General features: G+C 43.1%; 1 protein-coding gene across 1 annotated transcript in view; it reads right to left on the bottom strand.

Annotated features, from left to right (window-relative positions):
- ST8SIA1 (ST8 alpha-N-acetyl-neuraminide alpha-2,8-sialyltransferase 1) overlaps positions 1–14583 on the bottom strand; it is a 65726-nt gene that overhangs the window by 27647 nt on the left and 23496 nt on the right. The window contains exon 2 of the mRNA XM_026703066.2: positions 9340–9484. Coding sequence (XP_026558851.2) covers positions 9340–9484 — 145 coding nt within the window. The remainder of the gene's footprint in view (positions 1–9339; positions 9485–14583) is intronic.

Here is a 14583-nt window from a genome sequence, read left to right as displayed (position 1 = left end):
CTTCCCATCAAAAAGCTTCTTGGGTGATAAACAAAACGTCTTCAAAGTAAAGCCAGAAAGTCCAAATTGCCTCTTGAAAAAGCACCTTTGGGACAACCAGAACCTGGACGACTGAAAATCTCCATAGGAAACTATGTTTCTAACTTAACAACTGCAGCGATTCACTTAACAACTGTGACAAAAAAGGTCCTAGAATGGGGCAAAATTCACTTAACAAGTGCCTCACTTAGCAACATCAATTTTAGTCTCAATTGATGTCGTAAGTCGAGGACTGCTTGTGTTATGTTGTCACTTCTATTGTGTTATTTGTTGTTAGCTGCCCAGAGTTGGGAGAGCAACATATATAAATCTAAATTAATAAGCAAGCGAATGAATAATTGTCATCTTTTGGAAGCTGAGCCTATAAATGTCCCTGCCACATGAAAGAAATTACTTGCGGCAAACCTGTCCTGGTTAGATAATGTAATTTTGCAATAAAATCAGGGCTGGTGTTTCTCTTTGTAAAAATCAGGACTCTTGTATTTATTTGTTTATTTTATTTTATCTAGAAAAAAGAGAGATAAGAGGCCTAGAGGGCACTAAGGTTGGTATCCATGGTGATTTCATAGCCATCTTTTGAAAACCTGTTTTCTGTTTCAAGAAACCTGGGGAAATGTTTTCTGAATTAGTTACAGTAATATATTGGGGAAAGATAATGCCCTTTGTGTTTGCTTTAATATGTGGGAAACATGAGGGATTTTTTCTGTTTTTCTAATGCAAACAATAACCTTTCAATACTGTCCCTGCTTGTAATAAAGTAATTTTCCTCCCAAGATTAATTTATAAGGGGGCCTAAGTGCAGGAATTCAAAATCTTTTCTTCTTAGATGCTTAGATTTCTTCTATAAAAAAAAAGACATATATTTAAAACGATGATTAGAAATCAGCTGGCTAGAGAATTCTGTGACATGAAGTCCACCTGTCTTAAAGTTGCGAAGTTTGAGATGTCAACTCATAAAACATTTTTTATATATGTTTTATAGTTGACAACAAAAAGAAGGGGGGGAGTTTAAAGAGCAGGAAGCAGTGTGAAATCGAAAGTACATTCCATTCCTATTTTCTTCAATGACTGATTAGATGGTTGAAGCTTCTGCTGGGAAAAAAATCTAACTGGAGAGCATGATGGACGTTTTTCATTGGATGACACACCCAGAGGGGTGGGCGGAAAAGCAGGGTCAAGGGTGACAGTGAATTACGTATCTCAGGTTAGTGCCTGATGTAGAATCTTAACTTCAAATAAATTCTCTTTAGTTTAGGGAGTGTGGCTCGAGGCTGATGATTTCATTGGAGTAACTGCCGGAATCCTGACATGAGAAACATTGGATTAGAGAAAGTACAAGTCCTGTACTTTTCCACAGTCATATTCCAACTAAACACAGATAGTCCTTGACTTATAACCATTCATTTAGTGACTGTTCAAAGTTACAACAGCACTGAAAAAAGTGACTTATAACTATTTTTCACATTTATAACCCTTGTAGCATCCCCATGGCCGGGTGATCAAAATTTAGACAACTGGCAAATGAATCGTTTTCATGACAATTGTAGTGTCCCAGGGTCATGTAATCTCCTTTTGTGACCTCCTGACCAGCAAAGTCAATGGGGAAAAGCCAGATTCACTTAACAACTGTGTTAGTAACGGAACAATTGCGGTGATTCACTTAACAACTGTGGCCAGAAAGATTGTAAAATGAGGTAAAACTCACTTAACAACTGTCTCGCTTAGCAACAGAGGATTTGGGCTCAATTGTGGTTGTAAGTCGAGGACTACCTGCATTTAACTAAATTAACTGAATTGATCTATTGTCTGGTGTCGTATAATTGATCGACTGATTGATTGTTTATGTACTATCAAGTTGTTGCTGATTTTTAGGTGTCAATTTATAATCATTTCATCTTTCATTTTGTTGAGCCTTCCTGTGTTCAGGATTCTTACATTCCTTGTTCGAGCTGTAAATTTTTGCAGCTTCAGATTTTTTTCACCCCTGCCTGATAACATCACCAACTAGATATTCCGAAGGTTTCAGCCTAGCCACATCACAAACACCATTAATTCCCTGAAAGATGCATAGTTTTCTCTAGCAATATGTGGCGTGCCATCAGACCAGAGGGGCCATCATCTGGCACTATGTCGTCTATCATTTTATATTTTCTATCCAACTGGTTTTCTTGGTTTTTTTTAAAAAAGAGAAGTGGTTTATTATTGCCTTGAGGGGGAGGGTAGAGGAATAGTAGGAGTAGGAGTAGTAGGAGGAAGAAGAAGAGGAGGAAGAAGAGGAGGAGGAGGAGGAGGAGGAGGAGGAGGTGGAGAGGAGCAGGAGAAGGAGGAGAGGAGGAAAAGGAGAAGAATAATTATTTCACTTCTCATCCAAGAAGCTTCATTGGTTTTGGGGAGCTGGAAGAATCATATTTCTTTGCAGTCATCCAACCCTTGGTCATGTGACCATGAGGGTGTTGCAATGGTCGTAAGCATGAAACATGGCCATAAGTCACTTTTTTCAGTGATGTTGTAACTCCTGATGGTCACCAAATGAACTGTTGTAAGTTGAGGACTCCCTGTATAACTGGAGAGTGTTGGGTAGATTTAGCCCTGAAGACGCTGCTTTCAGCCTCATGATACGGGCACAATTTCAGTTTTGAAAGCGTGAAAAATTCGTGATTTCTCCTGGCTGGGAAGCTGCCAGTGGCACTGTAAGCAAGAGACATCTCCCCAAAGTCCTGCCTTCAAAAGTTGAGATTAAGGTTACACATTAAGCCCCATGATGTGCCATCAAGGTGGCAATGGCTCAGTTTCGTTGTGGTCTCTATAGCGACATGATGGAACGCTGTGTTAGGATCAAGTGAGGTGATCCTGACTTTAATGGCAGGTAAAAACCAGCCCGACAGCAAAGGCAGACATAATTTTTCTGGAAAGTTCTTTATCCAGAAAGAAATACACCAAGCATTAGGTCAATAAACTATGGTTATTTGAAAAACGTACTACATCATTTGAAGCTTTCAAAATAGGAGTTGTTAAAAAACAAACTCCTGACCAATTTTGGAAAGTAATACTTATCTTCCCGCAAATACCCACCTACGGTGAGATAGTGTATGGATGGGTGTTATTTGTTGAAACATAGGTTTCAACAGCCTTAATCTACTTTTTCATTTTAGAAAATGAAATAAAGAGAGCTAGGAAAATAATACATTCCGTTCAAAAGCCACTGCAAATAAGACTTTCAAGACTTTTTGAATGAGTAATACACTTCATCAAGTAAAAGGGTTCCATAATACATCATGGAATAACAGAATAACAGAGTTGGAAGGGACCTTAAGAGGTCTTCTGATCCAACCCGCTGCTCAAGCAGGAAACTCTATACCAGTGGTGGCTAACCTTTTCGGGCTCCTGTGCCAAAAATTGTGTGTGCGCTTGCACGCTCACGTGCCAGCACCCATAAGGCAATGCATGCCTCCCCACGCTCCCTACACATGTGCGCACAATCCCCACCCACCCCTGCCACTGCCCCCTTACCTGCACTGCACCTCACAGCTGATTTTCAGCCGGTCTGAGGCCTTTTTCGGCCTCCCAGAGGCTTGAGGAAGGCTTCTGCAGGCCGAAAACTAGCCCCATTTCATCACTTCTGATCTTTTCGGAAAAAACAGGAAGTGACTAAACGGGGTTAGTTTTCGGCCTGCAAAACATGCAGAATCCTGCAGAAGCCTTCCTCAAGCCTTTGGGAGGCTGAAAATGGCCTCAAACCGGCCGTAAATCAGCTGTGAGGCACGTGCACGCACAGTGAGGTAAATCTGCCTGCAGCTCACGTGCCAGCACAAATGGTTCTGCATGCCACCTGTGGCACACATGTCATAGGTTCGCCATCACGGCCCTATACCATGTCAGACAAATGGCTGCTCAATCTCTTCTGAAAAACCTGCAGTGATGGAGCATTAACAACTTCTGGAGGCAGGCTGCTCCACTGAGTGATTGTTCTCATGTTAGGAAATTTCTCCTTAGTTCTATGTTGCTTCTCTTCGTGGTTAGTTTCCATCCATTGTTTCTTGCCTTGCCTTTCGGTGCTTTGGAAAATAGTTTGACCCCTCATCTTTGTAGGAAGCTTTCAAATATTGGAACACGGCTACCATTGAGTTCTTGCTCAAGGCACAAATAGCCAGGCTCAAATTACTTTGGACACTTATGTGAAGAAGATTTAATGCTTGAGACAAACCGATTTTATTACAGTGGCAAATACTGCACTGCTCAAAGACTGAAAGGATCAGGCTGGGGATAGATTGTCCTGGACAAAAATCTTGTCACTAAGAGTCAACACAGACCCGACGGGACATAATAAATTAATCATAACATGGCCATTCCACTGCATCCAGATCTGCTTTTTTGTACCTTCTACCAAAACAAAAAACAAAAAAACAAAAAAAAACAGCCCAGGTGCAACGCAAGAGCATTGAATTATGCTTGATTTATGAGCGGTTCGCAGAACACAGTTGCTTATATTGACATTTCATGGCCCCAAATGTCCTCATCTTGTTTGCTTCCTTCCTTTCTACAATTTATCCAACTGCCCAAGTAACAAACTGAAACTCTTGGAGTAACTGTACTTCAAACAATGCAGCTAGGGAACAAACAATATATCCAGGACACATTTATCGATGCGTTGGAGGGGAAACTTGGTTTTTAAGGACTTACGGAAGGCCTACAGAATTGAGACCCTCCAAATCTTGTTCCAAAGGACAGATGCCACAACAGAGAAGGCATAGAATTCTATGAGTTCTATACCAGGTGGTATTATTTCATTGTCATGCCCCTGTCAGAGTCTGAATCTGAGGAGGAAGATGAACAGCTGACAAGAGAGTGGGAGTGTGGCTCCCTTGGCTGTGGAGGATACTGGAGAAGGGCAAAGTCTGGCTGGGCAGAGCAGGGGAGAGGTAGAACAAGGGAGAGGGAGTGCAGAGGAAGACCCAGGCCCACCCCCTCTTCATCCTAGGGCACGCAGGGAAGAATGGAGAAGAGAGCAATGTGGGTTGCATGGCTTACGGGGGAGGAAAGGGCCCTGATTCCCTTCATTAGCCACAACTGGAATGAAAGTTTAAAAGAACTGAATGCTGACTATGGCAGCTGCTGGGAGCAAACATGACTTTATCCTGTGTTGTCTTTGCTTATCTGTGTTCCTGGCATCTTCCCAACCGTGAGTTTTGCCGTGCCTTCATGTCTGGAATTCTTGCTCCTGCCCTGCCAAACTAATTACCTCAGTTTGGCTTGATTGGATTTATAGTTACAGTTTGTGTTGACCATGTTTTGGACTTAATTCTCTGCAGTCAAAGGCTGTTCCTGGGAAAGTTCTTCTCTAGCCAGAAGGTAACGAGTGGAGTTGAGATGAATGTGAAATGGGCAACTCTGAATAAATAAATAGAACAAATAAATAAATGAGTTACTTTTCTCCCAGGTTTAAAACAATGAGGGAAACAATGAGGTTGGAGTCTACTGATTGTAATGTTTTTAATATATTAGGAATGTTGCTTTAAGGTTTTGGGGGCTGTTTACTTATCCAAATATTATTATTATTTATGTTCTTATCTCTGCTGCTGTGTATCACCCAAAGTTAGGACACATAAGATCGGTAGCCATATACAGGTGAAACTCGAAAAATTAGAATATCATGCAAAAGTTCATTTATTTCAGTAATGCAACTTAAAAGGTGAAATATATGAGATAGATTAATTACATGCAAAGCAAGATAGTTCAAGCTATGATTTGTCATAATTGAGATAATTATGGCTTACAGCTCATGAAAACCCCAAATCCACAATCTCAGAAAATTAGAATATCTTTTGCAGCAATTACTGCCTCAATGAGGCGTGGCATGGAAGCTATCAGCCTGTGGCACTGCTGAGGTGTTATGGGTGCTTCAATAGTGGCCTTCAGCTCTTCCGCATTGTTCGGTCTCATGTCTCTCATCTTTTTCTTGGCAATGCCCCATAGATTCTCTATGGAGTTCAGATCAGGCGAGTTTGCTGGCCAATCAAGCACAGTAATCCCACAGTCATTGAACCGGGTTTTGGTGGGCAGGTGCCAAGTCCTGCTGGAAAATGAAGTCAACATCCCCATAAAGCTCGTCTGCAGAAGGAAGCATGAAGTGCTCCAAAATCTCTTGGTAGATGGCTGCATTGACCCTGGACTTAATGAAGCTGTGGAAACTTCACACTGGACTTCAAGCATCTTGCAGTGTGTGCCTCTCCAGTCTTCCTCCAGACTCTGCGTCCTTGGTTTCCAAATGAGATGCAAAAATTGCTCTCATCAGAAAAGAGGGCTTTGGACCACTGAGCAACAGACCAGTTCTGTTTTTCTTTAGCCCAGGTAAGACGCTTCTGACATTGTTTGTTGTTCAGGAGCGGCTTGACAAGAGGAATATGACATTTGAAGCCCGTGTCCAGAATCTGTCTGTGCGTGGTGGCCTCTTGATGCACTGACTCCAGCCTCAGTTCACTCCTTGTGGAAGTCCCCAACACTTTTGAATGGCCTTTTCCTGACATTTCCTGATATTCCTCTCCAGGCTGAGGTCATCCCTGCTGCTTGTGCACCATTTTCTTCCATACTTTTCCCTTCCACATAACTTTCTATTAATATGCTTTGATACAGCACTTTGGGAACATCCAACTTCGTTTGCAATTACCTTTTGAGGCTTTCCCTCCTTATGGAGGGTGTCAATGATGGTTTTCTGCATAACTGTCAGGTCAGCAGTCTGTCCCATGATTGTGATTCCTACTGAACCAGACTGAGAGACAATTTAAAGGCTCAGGAACCTGTTGCAGGTGTTATGGCTTAATTAGCTGATTAGAGCGGGATACTTTGAGCCTAGAATATTGAACCTTTTCACAATATTCTAATTTTCTGAGATTGAGGATTTGGGGTTTTCATGAGTTGTAAGCCATAATTATATCAATTATGATGCATCACAGCTTGAACTATCTTGCTTTGCATGTAGTGGGTCTATCTCGTATCTTAGTTTCACCTTTTAAGTTGCATTACTGAAATAAATGAACCTTTGCACGATAGTCTAATTTTTTGAGTTTCACCTGTAAGGCTCATTTACAAACAAACCATTAGCCTCCCATTTGTTAAGGACACTACAAATATATATATTTCTCTAAGTATAAGAATGTTTTTTGTTGTCTACTTGTGTCCACACACACACCTTAAGCCAAACTGGCAAAGGGATGTCCTTTTTACTCTCCCCTTTTCTGGCCAATTGTGTCACAACAAGAGGCAACAGGACTAAACAGCAGTAATAAGAACAGCCTGAAAGAAAGGAACTCAACCATGGAATGTGTAGAGAGTAAGGAAGATGGCCTTGACAAGAGACAAGCTAGATCAGTTATTAAGGTGATAACAAGAAACATACAGTTTAAGTCCAAAACAAAAGAAAGGCATGTGGAAATGGTCAGGCAGACAACTCCCTAATTCACATGAGCATAAGGGGAGATAAGAGAAGGGTTAAAGCACAGTTAGACTGGACGGCTATTATAGTTGTGGCGGCACAGTGGTTGGAATACAGAATTGCAGGCAAATTCTTCCAACTGCCAGCAGTGTGAATCTCACCAGCTCAAAGTTGACTCAGCCTTCCATCCTTCCAAGGTCGGTAAAATGTAAAGCACTATAAAGTGCTGTATAAGTCTAAGTGCTCGGGATAAATGATAGAGTCAATATTAACAGCATTTTAGCCTTCAGGTGTAGTGGATTTCTTGGTTTGGCCTACACCAAGGGGCTGACAAAATTTTAGACTTCTCCAAACTGAAGTTAGCAATTTCTGATGGCCCCATAACCAGGTTATTTTTATACCTATAGCACTTAAGGAAAATAACCACAACAGCACTCGGGATTCTGAAACAGTATTTTGCTGATCTTGTGAGAACACAGTCATGAATCACTCACAATTAATCACTACATGGCATAGTCCTTCAAAGTGTCCTTCTACTATGCATGATTATCCCACAGTCAGCTGAATGTGCAAAACGATGTGATCAGTTACTCATTGGGAACAAAAGATGGAGGGTGGAAGAGGTGTGTGTTGGGTGGGCTTCAAAATTGTTAGCAAGGGGTTCTCTTGCCCGGTTGCTGGGTGGGTGTGGCCACGATGGGCGTGGGCCTAGTCATCCTCCTGCACCAGGGCGGGGAGGGGGGATTTTTGCCCTCCATGGGCTCCAGAGGCTTTCCTTGAGCCTCCGGGAGGGCGAAAATGGCTTTCCCGGGCTCTGGAGGCTCTCTGGAAGCCAGAAACTGGCCCATTTCTGGCTTCCCTAACTTCTGGGAGGCCCGTTTTTCACCCTCTTTGAGCTTCCATGTGGGCCCTGCACTTACCTGCATCCAAAATGGGCCACCTGGGGATTCCTGGGAGGGGCAGGGTGGGGTGGGCGGGGCCAGCCAGGAGTGGGATTTGGGGGTTCTCTGAACTGCACAGAATCTTAGCTAGGGGCTCTCCCGAACCCCCGCGAGCCCCCAGTAGCCCACCACTGTGTGTGTGTGTGTGTGTGTGTTTGTGTGTTTTCTTTATGTGCATGCTTGCTATATGCAGAAGACCATCATTCTTCCATCTTGTTGTATTTAGTAATCGGTCACTTTTCGACTTACTTGATGTTTTCATGCTTTGATAACTTTTATTCTACCAACCACCTACAGCAGGGATGTCAAACTTGATTTCACTGAGGGCCATATCAGGGTTGTGTTTTACTTTGGGAGGCTGGGGTGGGCATGGCCAGATTGACGTCACTCATGTCGGGGAGCGCCTGTGGTGGCCCGAGTGTTCTGCCAGCGAAAACAGGCTCCCGAGCTCAGTTTTCTGCTGCGATGGCCTCCTGCAAACCTCTGCCAGCAAAAACGGAGCTATGTTTTCACTGGCAGAGGCACCTGAAGGCCAGACTAGGAATAATGGATGGAAACTGATCGAGGAGAGATTCAACCTGGAAATAAGGAGAAATTTTCTGACAGTGAGAACAATCAACCAATAGAACAGAAGCTGCCTTCAGAAGTTGTAGGAGCTTCATCACTGGAGGCTTTCAAGAACAGATTGGACCGCCATCTGTCAGAAATGGGGTAGGGTCTCCTGCTTGGGTGTGGAGTTGGACTAGAAGACCTACAAAGTCCCATCCAACTCTGTTATCTAATCTAATCCTAATACTCAACAACTTAAATAAGCCATGATGTCATCCTGACAACGGTAATGTGTTCAGCAAGCTATCATTACATGTACACAGAGCATACTGGGAAAAGCAAACTGGCCTTCTACAACAAGAATACATCCAAATCACTAACCTTTGGAAACAGTGAGAAGGTTTCGTTGTCAATTGTCCAGTAGTACAGAAGTTCGCCATCGTACCAGACTCTCTTTCCCACTGGCGAATTCTGTTTCGTCATTGCAAAGAGATGGCTCGGATCGCAACAATCTTTGAGAAGTTTCCTAATAGAAAGAGGAAGGAGAGAAAGTGAAACCACCATGGTAGACGTTATGATAAGGTAGCATTTGTAAGCTTTCTGGAGCACAGTCAGGCAAATTCTCAACCCAAAACTGATGGTAGGAGCAAGATCCAGATAGGTTCTTTTTATAGGATAGTGTGTGGACGCTAATCCCTCCTTCCAGAGCTGTATGAGGAGTTACATCTGCCTCTGTTTTGTCCTCTAAAGCAGTGTTTGAGGTCTGAGCTTGGCTGTTTTCTTGCAGACATTTCATTAGCCAAACTAGGTAACCTCATCAGTGCTAGCATGAAATGTCTACAAGAAAACAGCCACGTTCAGCGATCACCAAGGGCCAGTCATTTCAACCCTGAGCTTATTGGCTTCTCAAACTCAGCAACTTTAAGATCGGTGGATGTCAGCTCCCAGAATTCCCCAGCCAGCATGCTGACTGGGGGATTCTGGGAGCTGACATCCTCACATCTTAAAGCTGCTAAAATTGAGAAATGCTGATCTAAAGTTTTTTGAATGTCTGCAATCTTGAGATGGTCTTTAGCTGCCCAATATTGCCCAGGCACGTATGGATGTTATAATGGAAGTCAACTGCTGCATCGGTTTTATACTTCCGAAGTCCAAGCAGACGGAATTCTGGGAGTCCACAAGTTGCTACGGTTGGGCATCCCTGCCCTACACCATTCTTAGCTTCCCTCTGTCCCTTCTTCCTGGGGGCTCACTTCCTGATAAAGGATTGGGCAGCAGTCAGTCTCCATTTTGAGATGACTTACGAAGCTGAAATCTTCTGGTAAATAAAGGTGACCCTGCTTTGAAATAGAAACACAAAAGGCGAACCACTTGGCACTCATTCTGTCCTCATCTAAAACTCTAAGAAACTTGGAAGAGATGCCTCCAACGACCTTAGCCAATTCCTGACATCTGTGACTAAAGGGATGATTAATTCATCATGCAGCTGATACATCCTTCCCTTCTTTCTTTTTTTTTCTTTTTGCTTCTAAGCCTTCTTAGTGTCATATGTTTCCTAAAAATGGATTGCATTAAACCACCTGGAGATCACAAAAATAATACTGAAGAAGGAGATTCATAGGCAGAAATTTGGATCACGTGGGCTTAGGGCTAAGGAGGGGAGAATTGCAAAATGATCCAACCTCATAATGCTTCGGGGCAGAAGACAGGAGTCCTACCTAATGCTGATTTATACTCTCAACAACATTTCCTGAAAGAAAGATTCATCGACTTCAGTGGGATTGACTCTTAGTCTAAGTGGGCACAAGATGTCCTTCCTTGAAGGTGAATCCTGCAACACAGTATTTAGATTCATGCAATCATGTCAAAGAATGATTAAGGGAGTACGCAAAGATTGGTGTATTTTTCTGGGTTAATATTTTGTACAGATCTGGTTTACCCTTGAGGCATTGTGTAAACCAGTTGTATTTAATAAATAAGTTAAGTATGAGGTATGAATACAGCTATGCAATAGGTCCCCAGATTCATATGAGCACTGTGGTAGATTAGCTAATAGTCAGGTTGCCTAGAATTCAGCAAGATGAGTATGGAATTCCTGTATTTTTTTTTCATCTCTCTCTCTCTCTCCCCCTTTCTCACACATACCCACATAAACTGCCGCTTGGAAAGTTCCCTTAGCTTTAGGTAGCCCTTGTCAATTTTACCGCCATAATTAAAACTCAAAACTCCTATATATATTCTGAGGATTGCCAATAGCAACTTGTCTATTCCCATCTTCCTGCTTAGCCAAATATTCACTGCATACACCAGCCTTGGTAGTTTAGAATAAAGGTATTTCCAATTGCAAGACATCTCCAACAGGGGCCAATCAAAGGATTCCAGAGAGGTGTATGAACTGGGACTAGAGGTAATGATGAGATAGTATTAAATCCTTTCTATAACCCTGTAATCCCTTACAGACCAATATAACCCACAATTTCTCCCTTTTCTGTGCTGGTTAGGCTGCACCTATGCAATTGCATCCAATTATGGGCGCTGCATTTTGGCAGGACTTCAACCTGAGCATGCATAAAGGAGAACATTTAAGAGGATCAGGAGCCGGGAGTCAAAAATGTACAATGTTGGATGTACCGGATGTGCTTAGCCTGGAGATGGGAAGTTTGCTAAGAGACAGGGCATCTCTTTTCAAATATGTGAAGGCATTAAAAGACAAGGCAGAATTGTTCAGAACGATTCCAGAAAACAGGATAAGGAACAGATTTAACCAGAGCGGACACCGAGAAGAATTTTCTGACATCACCTTGGAAGGCGGCGATACTCCTCAGATGGGGATGTTGAAAGAGACATATTAAGGATAGTCATTAATTAGGCTCAGCCAAAGAATGTCATAATCTAACCAAAGTTCAACTCATTCCAGGTAGTCCTTCACTTACAGTCACAACTGAGCCCAAAATTTCTGCTGCTAAGCGAAAAATTTGTTGAGTGAGTTTTGCCCCCTTTTACGACATTTCTTGCCACAGTTGTTAACTGAACCACTTTCAGTTGTTAAGTAAGTAAACATGGTTGTTACATGACTCTGGTTTCTCCATTGACATTGCTTGTCAGGAGATTGCAAAAGGGGATCAAATGATCCCGGGACACTGCAACCGTCATAAACACGAGTCAGTTGCCAAGCGTCTGAATTTGATCCCATGACCATGGGGATGATGCAATGGTCATAAATGTGAAAAACGGTCACTGCCGCTGTAACTTTGAAAAATCATTAAATGAACTATTTGCCAATTCAGGAACTACCTGTCTTTGTTTTCACCATACAGACAGAATCTTTGCCAGACTAAACTGGCTATACTAGTCTAATCCTGATGGATATACACTTGGAGAGGCTATCCTAAATCCCTTTCTCTTTCATCCAGTTCTAGGATGTGCTGCCTCTTATTTTCCTGCCTGTCCCTGGTAGGTGTTGTCCCCTTCCTAAGAACCTGCTGCATTACTCTAATCCAGGAGTGTCAAACTTGATTTCATTCAGGGTTGTGTTTGACCTAAAGGGGTCAGGGTGGGCGTGGCCATCTCGACATCACTCGTGTTGGGGGCGCCTGTATTGGCCCGAGTGCTTTGCCAGTGAAAATGGGCTCCCGAGCTCCGTTTTTGGCTGCCACAGTCTCCTGCAAGCGGCCCTCCCAAGCTCTGTTTTCACTAGCAGAGAGTTGCAGGAGGCTGTGGCAGCCGAAAACGGAGTTTGGGAGCCCGTTTTCGCTGGCAGAAGCACCGTGGGCCAGTCCTTCGCTGTTTCTAGGGCAGCCGCACGGGCCAGATCTAAGTATCCTGCAGGCTTAATCTGGCCCCCAGGCCCTGAGTTTGATACCCCTGTTCTAGTTCATCACCCCACTCCCCTTTCATAGATACAATCCACTATCTGACAAAGTAAGTCCCCGCGGATTTTACTTTGTTTGTCATTGCCGAACACAGAAAGTGTTAGCTATCTCTGTCTCGATGCAATTGAGCCAGTGCTGTCCGGAGAAATTTCTGTGGTCATGTGGCCAGCATGATGTCAAAGAGTGCTGTCATTTTCCCACTGAAGTGGTATCTATTTATCTACTCATATTTGTATGCTTTCAAACTGCTAGGTAGGCAGAGGCTTGGGTGAGGACAGCTTACCCAGTCATGTGGAGCTCAAGTCTTGAACCTGGGCTGCCAGCTTTCCAGCTGACAAGCCCAGTGTCTTAACCACTGTGCCATCACACCATCCCACTATAGGAAGTTCAAAAATGAATTTTCATTGTCAACTCACAAATATTTATCTGGTATTTTAGAGTTGCCAGCAGAACGGGAGTGGGGGAACTAGTGCATTCTTTAGATAATTTCTAGGCAACCGAAGCTTTTGGCGTGCAAGATTATTACTGGAGAGCATGATTGATGACTCTTGGCTACGGATGTGTCCCATTGGAGAATATACATCCAGGAGGTGGAGGGAAGACCAGGGTCAAGGATGAAATGAATGATGTGGCTCAGAGTCGGCTGCACCCAGGTATGTTCACTCCTAATAAATCTTGGTGGGTTTTTTTTTTTTAAACTCTGAGATGCAGCTAGAGACTCATGATTTGAATAGTGTTGATGCTGGAGCGCTGACATTCATATTACTTGGACTAGATGATCCCCAAAGTATCTTACAATACTTAAATTCTATAATTCTATAATTCACCAGAAATGCTGTAACTGATTTTCAGTTTAATGCATTTCATTAAACTAAACATTAACCAGACTTGAATGATCATATTTGGTTTGTTCCTGTCTACCTCCCCCTTGTAGTTCAGGGATGCAGCATCCCTTCTTGCTTTCTTGGGTCTCCACAGCTGGCCAATCAGATGATTAAGGTGGTTTTGTGGGGGATGTCTTTAGACAGAAATTGCACCCAAAATGGACTTTCCATATTGTTCAAGAGAATCAGCTACTGTGTTTGTCAACCTTAGCTAGTTTAAAAACGTGTGGATTTCAATTTTCAGAATTCCCCAGCTTGCATAGCTGGCTGGCACGTTCTGGGAGTTGAAATCCACACATCTTAAAGTTGCTAAGGTTGAGGGACACTTGGACTAGGTCTTCCTGCATTCTCTTGCCAACCGTGTGTGGGATTAACCGATGTGCAGCCAAGTATATTTATGACATTTGGGGCCTGTGAAGACCTCTTGGAGCAGTGTTGGTTGCACAGTGCAGTTATAGTGGAAAGACCAATTATTCTACCTGGCCACACCTAAAGCACTTAATGTTGACATGGAACCAGCAAGGTTTGATTATTTCTAAAAACCGATAGCCTTCTCACAGCATTTGCCCCTGTTCTTCCCGGCAATGACTCATTTGCAACCACAGGGAAATCTACTTTGTCCTGCCCAGTCTAAGATGCCCAGCACAGAGTTTTAACCAGAGTATGCTTCCAGCTCCAAGGTTATGGAATGGAGTGTGTGGAGGACCCTGGGGGACAAGGGAAAGAGCTGCTGCCTAGGAAAGTTGAATAAGTGTGGGACCCGTCCTTGCATTTACAACTTTTTCAGTTCATGTAAAGACAGCTGAAAGCTGAAGAAAGATGCTAAGCACAGTCGCAGTTTCACTTAGTGAACACTTTGCTTAACAACC

This window comes from Pseudonaja textilis, chromosome 5, assembly GCF_049901715.1.
Source record: "Pseudonaja textilis isolate UNSWEBS1 chromosome 5, rPseTex1.2, whole genome shotgun sequence".
NCBI lineage: Eukaryota > Metazoa > Chordata > Lepidosauria > Squamata > Elapidae > Pseudonaja > Pseudonaja textilis.
This window is presented reverse-complemented; position numbering and strand designations above follow the sequence as displayed.